This window comes from Podarcis bocagei, assembly GCF_964188305.1.
Source record: "Podarcis bocagei genome assembly, chromosome: 7".
NCBI lineage: Eukaryota > Metazoa > Chordata > Lepidosauria > Squamata > Lacertidae > Podarcis > Podarcis bocagei.
Window position 1 is genome coordinate 39,447,203 of NC_138132.1, and position 20,606 is coordinate 39,467,808.

The 20,606-nt window shown below is 43.5% G+C and overlaps 1 protein-coding gene across 1 annotated transcript in view; it reads left to right on the top strand.

The window, feature by feature from the left end:
* The window catches only part of GARRE1 (granule associated Rac and RHOG effector 1), a 57,044-nt gene that overhangs the window by 29,202 nt on the left and 7,236 nt on the right, over positions 1 to 20,606 (top strand). The window contains exons 2-10 of the mRNA XM_081203366.1: positions 824 to 2,145; positions 6,813 to 7,019; positions 7,881 to 8,021; positions 8,324 to 8,419; positions 8,533 to 8,694; positions 10,905 to 11,063; positions 13,773 to 13,870; positions 14,000 to 14,125; positions 18,853 to 19,880. Coding sequence (XP_081059492.1) covers positions 1,663 to 2,145; positions 6,813 to 7,019; positions 7,881 to 8,021; positions 8,324 to 8,419; positions 8,533 to 8,694; positions 10,905 to 11,063; positions 13,773 to 13,870; positions 14,000 to 14,125; positions 18,853 to 19,880 — 2,500 coding nt within the window. The 5' untranslated portion in view covers positions 824 to 1,662. The remainder of the gene's footprint in view (positions 1 to 823; positions 2,146 to 6,812; positions 7,020 to 7,880; positions 8,022 to 8,323; positions 8,420 to 8,532; positions 8,695 to 10,904; positions 11,064 to 13,772; positions 13,871 to 13,999; positions 14,126 to 18,852; positions 19,881 to 20,606) is intronic.

Consider the following 20,606-nt stretch of genomic DNA (forward strand, 5'->3'; position numbering starts at 1 on the left):
TCCAGGTCCAGATAGGGATGCAGCTGGGACACCAGCCGAAGCTGATGGAAGGCTCTCTGAACCACCGAGGCCACCTGTTCCTCAAGTGACAGCAGAGGATCCAGGAGTACCCCCAAGCTATATGCCTGCTCCTTCAGAGGGAATGTAACCCCATCTAGAGCAGGCAACCTCCCTGTCATCTGGTCTGAGGAACTACCCACCAACAGTACTTCAATCTTATCTGGGTTGAGCTTCAATTGTTCGCTTTCATCCAGTCCCTTACCAAGGCAAGACATCAGTTCAGCACATCCACTGCTTTACCCACAGATGTAAGGAGTAATAGAGTTGTGTGTCATCAACATATTGCTGACAGCCCACTGGGGTCTGGATGACCTCACTCAGCATTTTCATGTAAATGTTAAATAGCATCGGGGATAAATTTGAGCCCTGAGAAACTCCACACTGAAGGCTCCACAGAGTTGAAAAGCACTCCCCAAGTATTACCCTCTGGGAGCGACCATCCAAGTAGGACTGAAACTATGCAGTGGTTGTGTACTTAACAGTACAACAGACAACTGTACAGTATTTTGTTTTAACATCCATTATTATAGCATCCCATTTAAATATACTACATATATTACAAGTAGATGAATGGTTTAATAAGTAAGCTATGGATTGGTTAGTAAGTGAAAGGGACTGCATGAAAGCACAGAGAAAATAAACATGTTCAGATGTGTTCATAATAGTTTACTTCCAAAGAATTATTCCCAGAGAGTTGGGACTTAGCACTTAAATAAAACAGCTCACTTACCTATAATCTTTTCCTGTTTTTCCCCCTGCTTAGGAATGACCTAGAGGCCTTAAATACATTTCTGCATCCTTTGGGCTCTACAATCGAGAGAAGCTCCCTGAAAGCACTACTCATTAATGTTAAAAGGAAACTACCTCAGCACACGGAAGGAAAGGTGGAAAGACTTGCAATAAAAACAAAACAGTTTTTCTGAATAATGTGTACTTGCAAAGTCTCCAGGAAACAAATTTCCATATTTTTTTTCAGTATTAAGATGGGAAACTCAAACGGATTTGACTGACGGGCTCTGTCAAACCAAGAAGCTGTTAGATCTGCTGATGTGAAGGCTCAGTGGTTCTTCAAAGAAAGACGTCTCTGTTAACAGTCACTGTTGAACAGTGATTTTGCTCATCCCCTCCTAATACTATTTGAAGCAGTTTCTAACTATTATATTACTTTGAAAAAAATTAAGTTCCTTCAGTGTAAATTAATGTTAACGTCAGGTGTCAAAAATGTGTTGGCAGGAAAACTGCAACAGATTGTTTTGGGTTTTTTGTTCTGTTTTGCCCCCTGCTTTGAAATTGTATCTTGAGTGCACACAATAGAATGCTAAGTGGAAAATAAAGTATTTTTAAAAAACTATCATAGCTAGCTTTTACAATTATAGTTTGTAATAGCAGCAGTGCTGCATTTGAACACTGAATAATACAAAGACAGTAAACCTGCTGCCTTTCTCACTGCTGACACAAATTACCTATCTTTTTTGTTTTTGAAATGCCTCCTATGAAAATTATGTGCATACTCTACTACTGCTACACATAGATCTATTTCTAAGGGAGCAATTCAAGAGGAGGGATTGTTAATTCAAGGAACCTTTGGTCAAGTACTTCCTTATGTATTGCTGCAGTGCACAAGAAAGTAAAATGGACTACAAGCGGCGCTTTTTGCTTGGCGGGTCCAAGCAAAAGGTGCAGCAACACCAGCAGTATCAAGTGCCAGAACTAGGCAAGACTCTGAGTACACCTTTAGCATCTCCAGCCACAACATCCCCTCTGATTTCTCCGGCTGCTGCTGGCGGCTGCAACCATGCGACTCCAATTGCAGACATCCAGCAGGGAATCTCCAAATATCTGGATGCACTCAATGTATTTTGCCGTGCAAGCGCGTTCCTTACAGATCTTTTCAGCAGTGTATTTCGGAACTCGCACTATTCTAAGGCAGCTATGCAACTGAAAGACGTGCAGGAACATGTCATGGAAGCAGCAAGTCGACTCACAGCAGCAATAAAACCAGAAATAGCAAAAATGCTCATGGAACTGAGTGCTGGAGCAGCGAACTTTAAAGATCAAAAGGAATTCAGCCTACAGGACATTGAGGTGAGTTAACACTGATATCACTGATTTTCTGTCCACCTCCTTAAATTGCCTGGTATCTGCAATACCTGCAGAGAAGGTTTAAGCCAGGGATAGGAAACATGTGGTCCTCCCAGATGCTGTTGGACTCCACTTCCTGTCAGCTTCAGTGAGCACAGCCAGTGGACAAATACAGTGGTACCTCTGGTTGCGGATAGGATTCGTTCCGGAGGTCCGGTCGGATCCCAAGGTTTCTGCAACCCGAGGACTGCTTCTGCACATGCACGTGTGGCGAAACCCAGTAAAATACTTCCAGTTTGCCACGTGTGCATCCCGAAGTTTATGTAACCAGAGGGTTAGGTAAACAGAGGTTCAACTGTATTATAGATGTCCAACCGGAGGAGCCCATTCCATTTTTGTGCTGTTTTAGTGAAGATAGAAAAAGTATTAATTATACATCTGCACCTGACTTATTGTCTGCCTGCTGCCTTAAAATGACAGTGACAGCCTTATATTTTTAAAACAAAAAATTGAATTGATATGGCATATTGCAATATCTTATTTAATAATCTGAGAAAAAAATCCTCATATACACAAGAGAAGCAGCCGTTTAAATGTACAGTGTTTTGTGGAATCTTAAACACAACTGTGGACTAGAGTCCACTTCATCAGATGACTGGAGTGTGATCTTTTGTTGGCAAGGTATACACGCACATAGGTGTAAAGAAAAATGTAAACAGTAAGTGCAGAGGGAAATAAAGTATTTGAGAATTACATTGCAGCTTAAATGTATATAAAATAAGCACAGGTACCGTTCAAAAACCACTATTGATTATTGTGTTCTGATTGGAAAGCCTTTATTGAAGAGTGGTGTAAAAACCCATTTAACCGATATCTACCGTATTTTTCGCTCTATAAGACGCACCAGACCACAAGACGCACCTAGTTTTTGGAGGAGGAAAACAAGGAAAAAAAAACATTCTGAATCCCAGAAGCCAGAACAGCAAGAGGGATCGCTGTGCAGGGAAAGCAGCAATCCCTCTTGCTGTTCTGGCTTCTGGGATAGTTGCGCAGCCTGCATTCGCCCCATAAGACGCACACACATTTCCCCTTACTTTTTAGGAGGGAAAAAGTGAGTCTTATATAGCAAAAAATACAGTAATCTTTGAAGCACCATGGTGAGTATAGCTAAATGTAACTGTGGTACTGCAGAGTCCATTCACTTAATGGATAGCTTAGGCATTCAAAGGAGCAATGAGTTTAAAAATACAAGCATAGAGATTCAGGAACATGACACACTTTTGGAGGCTTACGGAATCCAATGTATTCCTGAATGCCCTTGGGAAGTTTCTAGTTAGCATGGCTGGCTTTGTCCTATGCTGTTTGATATCTATATGAAGCCATTGGGGAAAGCCATGTGGGAATTTGGAATAGAGTGCTTTCAGTATGCTGTGTTTCTCCTAATCAGGTGAGGTAGTGGAAGTGCTGAGCTGTTGTCTACAATTTGCAATTGAGTGTTAATAAGCTGCAGCTCAGTCCCAACAAGATAGAGGTGTTGTGGGTATGTGGGGTTTTTTGGTTCAGGGCGGGTGTGTGTGTGTGGATTCAACCTGTTATTGATAGTCATAATCCTCTAGAAGAGTAGGGTGCCAGGATGCCTTTGGAGGCAGCCTTTGAAAACTGCCTAGAAACAACAGTCAGCTCAGAATACAGCTGCTAGGAATTTAATTCGGGAAGATCATTCCAATCATATCTGCAAAGTTTTAGAAGGGGATCACTTGCTACATGTCCACTTCTGAGCCAAATTTAGGGCGCTAGTGTTTCGTTTTAAAGCCCCAAACAGTTTGAACCTAGATATCTCAGAGCACTTTCTCCCATATCAGCCGACTTGTGCTCTGGCTGATGTGTTTTGAAAAAGGATTTTGTGTTTTTAAGAAAGTGAGCTTAGCTGAATTATCCAGTAAGATTGCCATTGTTAGCTACATCTTGAGGGGTTTTGTGTGTGTGTTCCTGTCACATCGTCTTGCCTTTAAGTATTTCTGCAGTAAGTAAAAAAGACAGGTGTCACTTTATTTTGGTTGCATAGCTGCAGTTGCTTGTGTCACATGTGCTACTTTGCCATCTGTACAGGACATGCATAAGTAGTCAGATGCAGGACATTCTTTTGGCTCAACTAAATATACATACAAGTTTTTCCACCTGATGGTGGGCTTTTGCTGTTAGAGAACATTGTAGAGTTCACTAACAGCTTCATGTCTGAGTGGGGTTTTGAATATGGGTCTTCAGCACTCCGGTCACCACATTGACACACTCATTTCTCAACTAGAGAGAAGTGATAAACACTGTTAAAAGCAGTTTTTGTCCTGGTAAGCCTCTGTTGTTTCTTAGGGTGTATTTCAATGTGGCATGAGGCAGAAATATCTCATTTGTACTCACGTGTATCACAACATTTCCATGACTTGTCCAAAGCCTGGAGATGTGTATGATTTTCTTTCCGTCCCTGTCTGTCTCCACCCCCCTGGAGGGGGAAAGTAGTGTTGCAAAATACGGGGAGACGTGCATCTTGCAGCTTTGAATGACAGTCACGAGTGCAAGTCATTCATGCTTCTGACCTGCATGATGTCTAACGCTGCCCCCAAGAGTGTTCACCTACTTCCCTATTATTTTCTCTTGGTAGCATGTTGTAAGCAAGATGATGACATTCAAAAGCCCTTACTGGGTTGTCTTTTTAAATTGGGGCTGCATGACATGTTATAAAATTTCCAGGTACACAGTATCAATACTGCCTGTTCCCAGAATGCACAGCACAAAGTTTGAGGCAAGCACTATACCAGTATGCTGCAGGAATCCAGGCCCCAGGATACATCCATTGCTTACATATGGAGCCAAAAATGTATGTGAACACACATGTGTCACAATTCAGATTGTGTAACAGATAATAAAATTGGCCCTGAGATGGAAAAGAAGCAGAGAGAATCCTAGTTCTATATTGTTACATTATAAAACACTCAATGAACACTTTAGCTGGTGTCCACAAATCTGCTTTGTTCAGCAGCACAGGAACACAGAAATCTGCCTGGTACTGAGTCAGACCATTGCATTTAGCTCAGTATTCTACTACATACTGAGAGCAGCTTCCCAACATTTTAGACAGGGGAGACTCCTAGCCCTACATCCCTGCCCCTGAGTTCTTGCTTGTGCTGCAGTTTGGTGGAGGTGAGAAGCAGCAGCAATTTCTTCCATTTGTTGATTATGTTATCCAGGCTTTTGTGTAAATGTGAGAACAACTCCCTTCACCTGTGTTAGGTGTGGATGGTGAGCACAGAGGCTGGCTCTTAAGCCATACCAGTCTACACCACCGCTGCCACACCCCCCCCCCGCCTTTAGTTATAATGTTTTAGAAAGGGAACCAACACAGTAGATTTGTATTTGTATCACTTTTTAGAGTTGTACTTTCTGCAATCTTGCAAAATAGTCTGCAGTACTGCAAAATGTGTTCTTGCTGTTTGCCTTAACCAGTGGCCCCCAGAAGAAAGGAGCTTTTCTGTTGGAATGTGCTCTGGAGTCTCATCAGTTTCAACTTTTAAAATAAGCTTTACTAATAATTTGAGACAAGTAGCCCTTGGCCTAAATAAACTGAATTCTGTAAGAACCCAGAATCAGAGTGTCATTCTTTCCATAAGAATCATATTGACAGGCTTAACCATTGCAAAAAAATTTTAACGTGTGTGTGTGTGTGTGTGTGTGTGTGTGTGTATGCTAGCTGAATACTTCTTAAAATAAGGAAACTGCACTGGAGAGGCCAGTCGGCATACCTAAACTGTTCAGTTTAAACTTTGTACAAAGAGGGGAAATGATCGAATCATAAAGGAATGTTGAAGGGAGACTAGATGGAATGGGCAGGGAGGGGGAGCCACTACCACCAGCAGTTCTGCTTAAGTAGAATTAGCTGTTAGCATTTTGACCAACTCAGCCAGTAAATGAATTTATTAAAAGGGGAAACGTATTCTAAAAAGAAGTCGTATATCTATTTGCCTTATTGAAATACTTATTTAAATTTATTTAAAGCATTTTTATCCCCCTCTTCAGCTGAAACAGGCTGCAGAGCAAGTTACAGTTATCAGTGATAATACAGTCTCTGTCCTTGGGTATACAATCTAAAACGCACAAAAGGAAAAGGAATTGGTAGGGGTGGGGAAACAAGCTCTTAGTTACAGAGAACTGTAATTTACTGGTCTTTTAGATGGAAGGGGCTGTGGAGGCCCATGTCTCCCTCTCTTATAACCTGACTGAACGGCTATGAGGCAAGCAAATGTACTTTACTGCAGTTATTGTGTCTAGTGCATTTAACCACAGAATCCTCAAAATACTGGGTTGTAGCCAACTAAGTTCTACTCAGAGTAGACCCATTGAAATTAATGGACATGATTAACTTAGGTCATTGTGTGGGAGGAGTGGCAACTCAGTTAGATCCCTCAATATGCCACACAGGATGGAGCCTTCAGTGTAAGTAACCAGTGCTTCATTTTGTGCTTTTATTAATTTTTAGATTAGATGTAGGGTAATAATGTATTTGTATGAATGTCAATCATATATTTCCACATCGGAAAATTTAGTTCAAACACCAGAACACACTTACAAATAACTGAATGGAATAATATCCTTTTGTTTTTGTTTTTTCATTTTCATAGGTACTTGGACGATGTTTCTTGACAGTGATGCAGGTTCATTTTCAGTTTTTATCCCAAGCATTGCAGAAGGTCCAACCAGTGGCTCATTCATGTTTTACGGAAGCTGTATCTCAGGAAAGAAAGAATTCTAATATGGCTGAGACATCCAGTGCAAGTCCCACAATTGAGCTAGAAGAAGCTGTGCGGTCATGGAGAGGAGCGGCTGAGGTAAAGATGTAATTGTTGTGTTGCTGGATCTGGTTAACAGTCCAAAATTCAGTGTTCTGTCTCCACCCAGGTGCTGCTAGGTAGCTCCCAAGCATAGCCTATTCATTTATATTTCATAAGAAATGTATACTGCTTGATTGTAAGAAAAAACCTCAAAGCAGCTTTAAAAAAACCTCAAGGATTACATAAAATGGTAACATACATTTAGTTCTGGCAAAGTGGCTTTACTTTTCATAGTGGTGGTAACTTGCAGCTTGTGTGTTAGTAATCTTTTGGTTTCTAAAACTACCAAAAGACAGAAGAATTCTACAGAAAATCAGGCCTTTGGCCACAGAACGATAAGCTAGAGGTTCCAGCAAGCCACCATGAGGTTGGGAGTATAATGTACTCCGTAAAGGCAAGTGGTATCTCTAGCTGCATTAGGGAATGCGCATATATTGGTTGAATTTTGTACATTCTTTTACCTTCATGCATAATTCCCAGCTTACACTCATCTTAACATTTATATGTATTTTTAATGTGTTGGTATCTGTAATTATTTGTTAATTTAATTAAAGTAATCCACACACAAAGTTCTCCCTCCCACCTCGACAGTAGTGCTGGCTACCATAATGAGGGTTTGTTAACGAGTTTGTTTAAAAGATTGCAGTCCCCCTGATGCATCTCCCCCTGCAATGAAAAATCAGTCATACAAATCTGATGATTAAATTGAGAAGTTTAACTAAATTCTGAAGCTAGATTAAGTAACCCACTTCCCTTCCTGTTTGCTTTCACCATAGTGACCGTGGGGCTCAAAAGTTTATTTTGCCACTTTTGAGCCACTGCTATTTTGTCTTATCCATTTTTGTGTCCTCTTTGAAGGCCACATCACGGCTACGAGAAAGGGGTTGTGATGGCTGTTTGGCTGGAATCGAGGTCCAGCAACTCTTCTGCTCCCAGAGTGTGGCAATTCCTGAGCACCAGCTAAAAGAATTGAACTTGAAAATAGACAGTGCTTTGCAGGTTAGTTATATCTTTATATCACCATTTGGGTGAGTATGGAATAAAATATGTAGGGCAGTCTGAGGACTTAAGTAGGGTTGCTGCTGAGCAAGTCCTTTTTAATGAGAGCTTCTGTGCCAACAGCAGAGACTGCTGACATTCTGGAAGCTTTAGCTGCCCCCTCAGTTAAGGGAGGGTGTGATTGATCATGGGGAAGATGTTATTTTCTCTTTTAGGTTAGCAAGGTTTTGTGATGATATTGGATGGTGGTTGTTTTAAATTCAGGTATGTGATGCGTTAAACATATATCTATTTAATTTCAGGCATATAAAGCTGCATTGGAAAGTTTGGGTCACTGTGAATATGCGATGAAGGCTGGCTTCCACTTGAACCCAAAATCTATTGAAGCCAGTTTGCAGGTAAACACCCTCCCCCAATCTTTTTCCAGCAAAGATGTTTACTGTAGATAAAGCTGAATTGCTTGCATATGGATTTCTCCCTGACACATTGCTTTGGTGTTCTGTCTCAAAAGGGGTGTTGCAGTGATGCTGAAGCCCAGCAGACTGGCCGGAGACAGACCCCTTCTCAACCCATTCAGTGTGAGCTCCCCACAGTTCCTGTTCAGATAGGTGCCCACTTCCTAAAAGGAATATCCTTTAATGAGTCGGCGGCAGATAACCTGAAGCTCAAAACGGTAAGTACCCCAAATCTGTATCAAACCCAGTAATATTTTCTTTGTTGGTAGCAAGCTCCGTGTTGATAAATTATATCAAAGCAAGCATTTTAAACCTTGTCCCACTTTAGCAAGTTTATTCAGTAAATATTTAGTGTTTTGGTATTTAAAAGATACTGGATTGCAAGCGAAACTGTGTTCCAAAAGTTAATGGTCACATTCAGCTAATTGTAGCCCTTCTGGCTGAAGGGACTAACAGCCCTGGTGATGCATCTTTTCTGCTTTGTGTCTTGTTTCATTAAAGCTTACTGGTAGCATTCTCCAAAAGTTAGAGGCAGTTTTCTTAAATGCTCCTCCTTCCCCTCCACATGCTGGCTTGTTTTGTGTACAGTGGTACCTCTGGTTGCGAACGGGATCCGTTCCGGAGGCCCGTTCGCAACATGAAAAGAGCGCAACCCGCAGCGCTTCTGTGCATGCGCGTAATGTCATTTTGCGTTTCTGTGCACACGTGAGTGGCAAAACCCAGAAGTAGCCCTTTCCGGTACTTCCGGGTCGCTGCTGGATGTAACCTGAAAGAACGTAACCTGAAGCGGACATAACATGAGGTATGACTGTATACATGTTGACTCTGCTTGTCATGAAGTGCCTCCTCACTTCTGTCTGAAGAGGTGAAGAGAGACAGAAGACAGATCCTCACATATGGCCACAACCAAGAGCAAAGTCTCTCCTTGCAAAGTTCAAAGCTGCTGTAACTATGATGATGATGTTGGCACAGTCTTGCTGCACTGGAGTTACCTGTTCCAGAGCATCTAGTTCTTTGTCAGCCACATTTTTTTGCAGTGTATGGAATGGATTGGTCTGGTTTAGTATGGAAAGAAATCGGCCACAGCTCAGTGGCTTGAAAAAAGGGAACTGTGATTCATGATAGAGGATTTGGGCCACTATTTGGCGCAAGAGGTTTCCTGCAAAGATATGTTTTGAACCTTCAGCATGGTGAATTGTTTCATAAAAAGTTAGCTTCAAATAGGATTGTCCTAATTTTGTATCTTTTGCATCACGTCTGGATAATTTTTTTAATATTTTTTTTTTTACTATCATTTTATCCCTCTTTTCAGACAGTTGTCTTCCAAAATGACTTATATTGGTTTTAAAAAGAGCTGGGATATCTTATTGGGCTTACAAAGGCACACTCAATGGAAGGGAAGTGAAGAGATAGTGTAGGAGGGAGGCCAGTTCTTTAAGGCCAGAAGGAAGTGGGTGAGCTATTTATAATCCAGCTGGGGCCAGGATGACCTTCCCTTGTTCTTCTTCTCTTGAATAGCAGTTGGTGACTCTTGTTCCTTTGGCCGATGGTTGGGACCAGAGTGTCCTTTCCATTTGCTTCTGCAGTCCCAGGACAATTGGCAGCGGGACCCGGAGATTTTGTCTGACAGGGAGGAAGACACAAACTTTTTCTCCGCACTGGATGAGACCAGGCTACTCTCCCCCTTATAATGATGTCCTTTCTGGGAGTTGCAGAGAAGCAACCTCCCAAGGGCCTAGGCCAATGGCAGTGGCCAGAGTGTGTTGCCTTCAACTCTGAAATTCTTGAGCAAGGTGGTAGTTGGGTTAAGACTTTATTTGGTTCTCATATGAAGTTTTTAAAATACACATACGTATTTTAACACTGTGAACATCTAAGCCTCCATTCTCCAATATGTGGCACGTACCATCCATATTTGAAAATCCATACATCCTATGAAGTGGACAATAAACCATGAAAACCTATTCTATAATTAAAAAAAAAAACCCAGAGTGCCACAGCACTCTTTGTAATAATAGCTCTGATAACCCCCGCCTCTCTTCTTCAGCAGCCTCCCCTTTATGATCATTCCACATATTCTCATGCTACTTCTAATAAGCCATTGGAACCCCAGCCCTGGTTGCTGTGTGTTTCCTCCTGAATTCAGGGAATCTACACAGATATAGTGTGAAACAGAGACATCACCATTGGAATGAGGGTGCTGGTGACCACTGGAAACAGCAGGCACAGGGGAAAGTGTTGGGCTTGGACCATCATAATTGGAACACTGATTTAAGTAATAACTGCACTCATCGGTATTTATGTAAGGTGTTTATATATGGCTTAATTACCAAAGTGCCTGCATGCATGGTGGGGGGAGTGGGGAAAGGGTATCATGACTTGCTTGCTTCCTGCATAGCAATCTTGTTTTGTGTTCTTGTTTTTGCAGCACACGATGATACAACTAATTAAAGAAGCTGGCTGCCATAATGGAGTGACCCCAAGGGATGACTCTCCTGTGACTGAAGTGCTGAACCAAGTTTGCCCTTCTACATGGCGGGGCGCATGTAAAACGGCTGTGCAGTTGTTGTTTGGCCAAGCTGGGCTGGTAAGTAGCCATGAGCGCACAAGCGCAAATCGTTCTCTACAGCTCCAAGGATATCTCAGGGCAGCTTCCAAAATATTTGCCCAATATAATCTCGTTCAAGCATAATTTAAGAAACAAAATAGTGTGTTTATCGATTTGGTGCCAAGATTGTTCAGGCAGTCTTTCCTGCCCTCATCCTTGGTCTTTTCTGGTGCTGCCAGGTAGTGAGTCTGTTTTGGTGCTCTGAGGCAAGGCAGTCGGGTCAAGCACCTAGAGCTCACTCAGCCCATTATGGTGAAGGGGGCATGTCTCCTTTGCTGGCAGCAGGTAGTTGCAAGGTGGCAGCTCCCATTGAGGACCTCTAGAGCCAGGTAATGGTACTGAGCAGTTGGAGCATACTCAGCTCATGGATGGAAACCATCTTCCTTTGCTAGCGGTTTCCAGGCAGAAGGTCTTCTGAGGCAAGGGAGTCAGGCTGAACAGCTATGTGAGGAGAGTAAAAAGAAGGGGACAGCTGACATACGGCAAATATAATTTAGTTCTGAAAAAACATATGGGTCATCGTCTATATGTTGGAACCTGTAGCTGATAGTTGCAGTGTAGAGTGCTTTGTTTTGTATGCCAGTCAGTCACCTGTGTCCTTTTCCAGGATACCCCATTCCATACCCCCTCCTTCCACATCTGTTTTCTTCCTCCTAATGGTCAGTATCCCATGGCCACTGAGCACAACCAACTCACGTTTGGCGTTTTTCATCCCCATCCCCAATAGTACCTCTACAAACCTTGGGGTTTGCCCCAGCCTGCTGATTCCTTCTACGTGTGCATGGATGGTGCAGATTTGGCTCCATACAGATCCACACTCAATATTTGTATATAAGATGATGCTATTAATTGACCAGCTTCTCCGTGATCCCTTTTGTTTTGGGGAACTTATATTCCACAGAGTAAAATATTCCCAACCTGAAGTTCATTGTTTGCATATTTGCCTGTGTGGAATCACATGAATCACTATCTCCATCTACCTTATCGCACAAGATCCTTGACTCCAATGAATAAGAGGCATTGCAAGGTTTGGGTAGTTTTTCTTTGTCTGCTCAGTCTCAAAGTAACTCTGGTCACTGTAACCAAGAGCTGAGTTGTTGTAGCAACTGGAGTGTTAGGTTTAGATTCAGAGGGGAAATGCCACTCAGAGCTCCTTGGAGGAAGGTATAACATAAGCAATAAAACAAGTGTTTGAGATTTGAAATTGTTGCCTTTGTGCAGAAGAAAACGAGAAGTACCAGTGCTTGGCTGAAAAGAAGGAATAAGTGCAAGTAGGGCCTTAGTTGTAGTAGCGGGGGTAAGGGGTGGTTTGCCTCCAGGGGTATCAAGCCAAGAAAGTTAGCTGCTTCACCTGCAGAAATCATTGCAGTGTGTTCTTTTGCTGTCTTTCTGAGAAGAAATCCATGTTGATGGGAAGTCAAGGAATTGGCCCCCCAAATAGAGCTGCTGCTGCTGCTGCTATTTTGTGGTCTTGTACTGTGCAACAATTATGATTTCTTTTAAACTGGAATTTCCCATTTTGAAAACACTGCCTGTGCAGAATCTTAAGAAATCTGCTCTTGCCATCAGTCTTCTCATTCACATTTTTGATATGTGATGTTGGCCCAAGTCGTGTGATAATGTGACTAGAGCAGGGACTTCAATTAGATGGACAGAAACTGCCACAAACTCCTCTTTTTTGCTGGATAGAAGCAGTGATATCTGCATGTTTATGTTCTACTTGCATTGCTTCTAATTTGGTGTACCGATGAGACATTATCTTCCGTTGTTTAGATTGTCCTCTAGGTGGGTGTTATGGAGGAAACATCTGTAAAGCCAGAACAATGGAAGTCGGGAGTCATTTCCCAGGCTGGGCGTGAGAAATGGCTGTACTGTGAGATTAGCTTGTTTAGATAAATGAAATACAAGGAGTTGGTAACGTGCTTCCTCATCCGTTGAAATGCTGTTGGCATATACTACAACGCCACTTAGAAATCCTGAATATTGAGTGGTATATAACTACCTGAAAATATGGAAAATAAATACCACTGATATATACACTCCCACAATTGAACTTTAAGATTTCAAGGCTTCATTGGGTATGGAGGAGAGCCTTTAAATGTATGGGCATTGTGCAGGCAGTGTTTCCACTAGATCATAGAATAGGACTTCTGAACTCGGCATTTCTCTATTGTTCTTTATGAGACCTCAGTCTTCCTGTCCTATGCTGATAGCAAGGAAGCTGTTCCTTTTTAGAACATCCAAATTTTGCAGCACCTTAACTGTCCAGATAGAATGCAGGATAATCTTATTGTGAAAACTTGTTTTATAATCATAGGTAGTAAATTGAGAGGGTAGAACTATAAAATGGTTTACTAGATATCAAGTAGTTGCAGCCTCCCAAAAGGAGGACAAAAGGAAAGGCCCAGATCATGTGCAGCTGAAAAATCTTTAGATAAGCCTTCCTCTTTTTAGTTAACAGTGGCCTTTTCAGATGTTACACTGTAGGATTTATCAGAGTAAATGTGAAACGATTCTTCTACGCCCACGCACCCCAATTAAAATTCCCTACACGTGCCCCTCTTGCTTGCCTAGTGGTTGAATGCAGTAGACTGATGTCCAGCCCCTGTAGCAGTGGGGTGGTGCTTTCGCTAGTTTTAGGGAGTGACGTCTTACTCTATCGTTTACTGCTTTTTTCTTCTTGAATAGGTCGTTGTGGATACAGCACAGATTGAAAACAAAGAAGCATATGCACCACAAATCAGTTTAGAAGGTTCCAGAATTGTGGTTCAAGTCCCATCAACATGGTAATTATGACTAACTACTTCGGAAAACTCGGGCAAGCTTTAAATAAACAAATAAATAGGGACATAATTTTTTGGTATGAAAGTGAGTGTTGTTGACAGGAGATTTGTTATTAAAAATTGTTTCCTTAGGTGCCTGAAAGAAGATCCTGCAACAATGTCTCTGCTGCAGAGAAGCCTGGATCCAGAGAAGACTTTGGGACTAGTGGACGTGCTTTATACTGCAGTGTTTGACCTAAATCGTTGGAAGGAGGGAAGGTAGGTATGATTTGTGCTGCACTCTTACCACATAAGGGTTATGCACAGATGAAACCTTATTCAGGAACACTCGGTCACATGTGACAAGAGAAGATGGCAATGACAAGTTTCAGCCAAGGCTACCAGGTCTTAATGTTGAAGGCTAAGTAGTGGGGATGTACTGGTAGCAGTACCTGGGCATGGCTGGGCATCTGCTGAAGCCACACTGCCTCAAGAGGACTGAGCTGGGGCACCTCACAGCCCCAGTGGGTAGATAGGAAGCTGCCATTTTGACATTCGCACAATTCCCCAGAGTGACATATTGTTGGGCACTGTGGGGGAGAGAGAGAGAGAGAGAGAAGCAGATTGCCACCACTGATAAGGCTGCAAAGGGGAGGCCTTGTGAGACTCAGATGGCACCAGGAACTGGATGGCACCCCACCTTACTTGTGGGTACAGAGCAAAGCTGCTGCAAAACTTTGTAATGGTGAAATGCTGCTTCTTGTTAGTATGTGCTCACAAAAAGTAGCTATAATGTGAGCAGAAGGCCAGAGCAAACCTGAGAAATTTGCCTTGTTATTAGACTGAGTAGGGCAAAGATGAGTAAGCATAGTGCAGTTCTCTTTCCTTTTTAAAGGATAATTCCCTGACCACCTCTTTTTCAAAGGAAGGCAGGCAGATCAGGGGAATTGGAAAATTTAGGCTGATCAGTGGCTGGAAATACAGTGGTGCCTCGCAAGACGAAATTAATTCGTTCCGCGAGTTTTTTCGTCTTGCGAAGCACGGTGTCCGGAAAGTTTTGGAAAAGCTTCAAAAATCACCAAAGTCTTTAAAAACCTCAAAAAAGGCTACCACACCGCGTTCTATGAGTTGCTCCTCGAAGTCAAGTCGCAACTGTATTAACGGTGTTAAGAAAAAGGAAACAAACTTGCAAGACGTTTCCGTCTTGCGAAGCAAGCCCATAGGGAAAATCGTCTTGCGAAGCAGCTCAAAAAACAAAAAACCCTTTCGTCTAGTGAGTTTTTTGTCTTGCGAGGCATTCGTCTTGCGAGGTACCACTGTAGGTTACATCAGATTGCCAAATAAATTATAAGCACCTGGAGGAAAATGAGGTCAGTCCATACCTAGATCTCACATCTTAAGACTTGAGCTCAGATCTTAAGACTTGACCATCAGCATGTAGTGAGTTCAGTGGACTTCGATGCAAGCTCTTTATGTAATTGAGAAATGTGGCCTGTAAAATAATTGGTGAGACTAGATGCACAACTTGCTTGAAAGGCAGCATCCAGTCATAAACTGGAAAGAGGCAATGTTAAACACCAGTAATTACTTACCATATTTTTATCCCTATAGGGCGCACTGGCCCATAGGGCGCACCTCATTTTTTTGGGGGGGGAAATAAATAAATAAAAATTTATTCCCCCCCCCCCCAGCCGCAGGGCTGGGGCGGGGGAAACCCGAGCTTCCCCAGCCCCCAGAACAGGCTGCTATCCGCAAGCCTTGCGAGCCCTGCGGGAGTTCCCGCCGGGCTCCCAAGGCTTGCGGACATCTGCGCAAAGCACGGGGCGCGCTCCGGAGCGCGCCCCGTGCTTCAGGCTGCAGGCTGCTGCCCGCAAGCCTTGCGAGCCCGCGGGCACTCCTGCCGGGCTCCCAAGGCTTGCGGATAGCTTCCTGAAGCCTGGAGAGCGAGAGGGGTTGGTGCGCACCAACGCCTCTCACTCTCCAGGCTTCAGCAAAAGCCTGCATTTGCCCCATAGGATGCACACACATTTCCCCTTCATTTTTGGAGGGGGGACAGTGTGTCCTCTAGGGCGAAAAATACTATATAAAATACTGAAGGTTACACAAAAAATGAAAAATTGGGAGATATTGCTATTTTTAGGATAACCTGATTGCTAGTACTCTAGCAGAATACACTGATCTCCAACACCATATAGCAACATTCTCACCAGACACACCTTTTTAGATTACCACCTCTCTAGCCTTCAGTCCTAGGCTGAAGCATAGCTCAATACCCAGTGATACCAAATGTCCAAAAATACCTTATCCAGACAGTTATCAGTAAAACAGGAAAGTCTGGTGGCCATGTAAGAGGAAACAGCATTTTATTTACCACCAGACTTTACAAACTTCAGCAACAACAGCAAACGTTTTGTCATTTTTTAAAAAACACAATTGTCTAAAACAGTGGAGCAGGATAATGGGGCAAGCACTGCTTGTCTTGCTCCCGTCTGCTTCTGTTAAATTCCTTCACCACCATCTTGCCCACAAAGCCAGCTTTGACTAAACATTTGCTTCTCTTTGCCACCCCATTCTTGATCGCCCATCACCTCTCATAATGTTGAATCCAAGCAAGCAACACCCTCTCCCAATAGAAAACTGAGGGAACTCCCCTCTCCAAGCAACAACCTTTGCTGGGAACTAATCAGAAACATAATAATCTCACCCCTATGCACAGGGGAGCTGCCTGTATTCCCTGCTGTTGCCGCACCTCCTTTACCTCACGTGACTATAGACCCAGCAGGCTGGGTGGCTGATGTGTCCTACTGGCATGGGTGGAAGTTGAGCACTGAGCATGCTGCATTGTTTAAACAAAATATTTTCTCAGTTTACTTGGCTGTGTTGTGCTGTTTTCATAGGTAGGTCCATGTTCAGAAGTAGCACTGGGTGATATATCAATATATCGCCCAGGACGCGTATTGGGGGAGGGGGGAGAGAGCGCAATGATATCTTCACACAGTGGTATATTGCTGGTGAAAGTCACTGTTTTTGAGTCCCTCTGCCTGCAGTGCCCAGTGCACTGAGGAAGAAACAAACTAGCCGAGAGCGGGAGGCAGAGGGACTTAAGCGGCGGCAGTTTCACCAGCGATATACCACTGGTGAAACTTCCATTGCACTCTGCCCTGGCAGAGGGAGAAACAAGCTGCCCTGGTGAGTAGAAGCGGGATCAGGGCTGCTCAGCTGGGAAGCCTGCCCTTTCCAGCTGAGAGAGCCCCGACCCTGCTCCTGCTACCGTCTGACTGCCTTGTCTGGGAGGGTGTGCTGTGGCTTTCCTCCCAGAAAAACAAAGCCCACCCTTCCAGTAGAAGGCAGCATAGGGGCTCTTTGATGCTGCTGGCAGGCCCAACACTCTCCAGCAGCCCCTTTCCACAAGGCGTGAATAGGGTGGCTTTGCGCCCTATTCAAGGTAGGTCACCTGCCCCCATGCCACCAAACAATAGTTTGGCCAAGGAGCCCCAAGGTCCTTGCTGCTCTAGCGGGAGTGGCAGGGACACTGGGGCTGGCTCCGCTGGGGGCAGGTGCCCTCCCACCCCCAGCAGGGCCTGGCCAAGGAACCCCGGGCCCCCTGCTGGTCGTGTGTGAGCGGTGGGGACTCAGGGCTCGCTCAGCTAGGTGCAGGAGCCTTTCCACTTGCCCCCCCCCCCCGGCTCAGCAGCAGACCGTGGCCAGCTGTATTGGCCACAGCCTGCAAGGTGCTAAGGTGAAAGCGCCTCAGCTCCCATGGTGAGAGGTGCAGCAGTTTCATCCAACACCTCGCAGGCTGGGGCCAATGCAGCTTTTTACAGCATCACAGTTTATCACCAAACCTTGATGTTTGGCTGGCAATATACTGCGATTTTGAGAACCCAACATCACCCAGCCCTATTCAGAAGCTTAATATTACCCGGACAGATTTATAGTGGTTCATTTCTTGAGGCAACATTTATTTATCTCTTCAAGTATTTATAATCCACACTTTTATAACAAGGCAGGATACAACATACAAGAGTACAGTAAGGTTAGTAAAAACATAATTAAGATCAATAAATACTTAACACTCTTACATATTATGGTGAAAAAACTAAGTTATGGGGCAGCTCACACATATCAATAAGAAATAAATATTGGACTGTCTAATCCACAGTTTTGTGAAAGCTTTGATTTTTCCTTAGCTTGGTTAACCTTTTATACTGGAGGTTGCCACATCTGGCTCACAAAGTTTTTTGAGCCTTCCCTCAGATTTGTCTTTCTTTTTTTAATGACTGCTGCTATGGGTCCCCCTGCTGTAATGCCATGACGCCAAAACTTTGTTGTGGCATCTTCTAAGATCCCAAATTTTCCATTTCAAAAGATAAACATTTTTTCCTACATTACCACTTCCATAGATCCCCTGGTTTGATATGATGGGTAGTATTCAACTAAGTTTTACTCACAGTAGAGTCATGGAAATTAATGAGGTCCATTATTTTCAGTACGTCTAAGCTGAGTACAACTTACTTGAACGCCACCCAATGATGCCCTCAAAGACCCCCACTACCTCTATGTCAATGTTTTTTTAAAAAAAGTTATTGATGATGATGTTGTTGCTGCTTTTTTAAATAATAATAATAATGTTTAATGACTTCTTCCATAGGTACCCCACTGTGATGTCAAAAGGTTTTTTGTTGGGTCCCCCTGCTAAAAGTTGTCATTTTAAAAATCATCTTACTGGCCACTCTTGCAGGCCCTGCTGTGATTTTGTAATATCAAAAGTTTTGTGACCTTTTTCAAAAAACAGAATGACGCCTTTGTTCACTCCCACTTTGATAAACAGACCTCGGAGTGTTGACTCCCAACTCAAAAATGGTTAGGCACCCCTGTTTTATACATTATCATACTTTTCAATACCTCCAGATTGCACGCCTTAGTCCTAATTACTGTAAAGTTGTTTTGAAGTTGGTGAATGTTGTTTTTTTTGCCTGAAATAGAGGGTTCTTTTTGTTAAACAGAGAGCAGGCTTTGCCGTGTATTCAGATCCAGCTTCAGCGTGAGATCTGTGACTTCGGGGGTCACATTGACTTACCATCTGGAAATGGAAGCAAATCAACGGGTGGATTGCAAAGGACTTTCTCGAAGCTGACTTCACGATTTACAAAGAAAACATCCTGTTCCAGTTCAAGCAGCAGTGGAAGTTACTCCATTCCTAGTACACCTTCCAAAAACCTTTTCATAGCTAACAACTCAGAGGATAAAGCAAAAATGCCCAACAATATGGATGCCCGATTGCAGAGTATTCTGAACATTGGTAACTTCCCCAGGGCTGTTGAGTCGGCCCAGACAACGGCACAGAGTGGAAGCCATCAGGTTGTTAATGGGTTCCTCCTTGACAGGCGTAATGGCAGCAAAGCAGATGACAGCAAGGATGCCAAAGGCATGAATTTACCAACCGACCAAGAAATGCAGGAGGTCATAGATTTCCTCTCTGGTTTCAACATGGGCAAGTCCCAGCAGACCTCTCCACTGGTGAAAAGAAGAAACTCGGTTGCATCGTCTTCGGCAGCAGCAGAGCAGAAGCCAGCCACCGTGCCACAGCAGTCCCAGTCTTCATCTCACACACCTTTGCACCATCTCCAGCAAGGGTTGCCACAGCAACAGCAGCAGCAGCCACAAAAGCAGCAGCAGCAACAGCAGCAGCAGCAGCAGCAAATGCATTACTATCAGCACCTACTGCAGCCCATTGGGTCCCAGCAGCAGCAGCAGCGTCCACCTGGCAAGTGGCCAACCAATTCCAGCCAGCCGTCAGCCCAGACTGTTGGTCCGGGGTTGTCTCATATGCCTCAGTGGAGCAGTCATGCCTTTCCTGACCTGAGCTCTGACCTGTATAGTTTGGGTCTTGTGAACAGTTACATGGACAATGTGATGTCGGAGATGCTGGGGCAGAAGCAGCAAGGACCTAGAAACAACACGTGGCCAAACCGTGACCAAAGTGATGGAATCTTTGGGATGTTGGGAGAATTTCTACCTTTTGATCCTGCAGGTGTGTGCATGTTAAGTAAATGCAACCTTCTACTACCACATGTTCATTGAGTAATGTGTTTGAATGTGTTGAATGCTGCCCATCCGTAGACACAAACCATTTGTGTCTTCTGCAGGTGATGGGAAAGATTATAGGATTACAAGAGCAAAAGCAACAGCAGGGGTTACCTTTAAAAAAAGTCTGCCAAATATTGGGTGAGGAAAGATAGTTTTTAAGGGCAGTAATTTTTGAAAATGTCATCTTACTGATAATCTTACTGTATTATTATTTTTGTAAGTTTTCCACAATCAAGTGGTGTATCAATTTCATGAAATACACAAATATCTTAATTTAGTGGGTGGGACCCATGTCCAGATCTTCAAACACTTGACGATTCACAAGGAATTTCCCTAATGCATCCTACCCTGACCTCCCAGATGTGTTCTGTGGGGTGGGTAAAAAGGGAAAGTGTGCTCCCTACACCTCCTCTCACTGCCACTTGCTGCTTTCTAGCTCACTTAAGTCTGTGGCAACCAATTCCTGTTCCCAAGGTAGCACAATTTAGCCATCATGCTAGTCAAGTTTTGTTCAACTTAATAGGATTGAACAGATTTGCCTTGCTGAGGTTTTTCAGAGTATGTTGGGTAGAGGGGGAACATTCCTTTGGACAAAGTCATCTTAACAGCAGGGTTTTTGTGCCTCTTAATTTCTTGGATCTGCTTCCTTCAGACATTCTTTAGTCTGTTC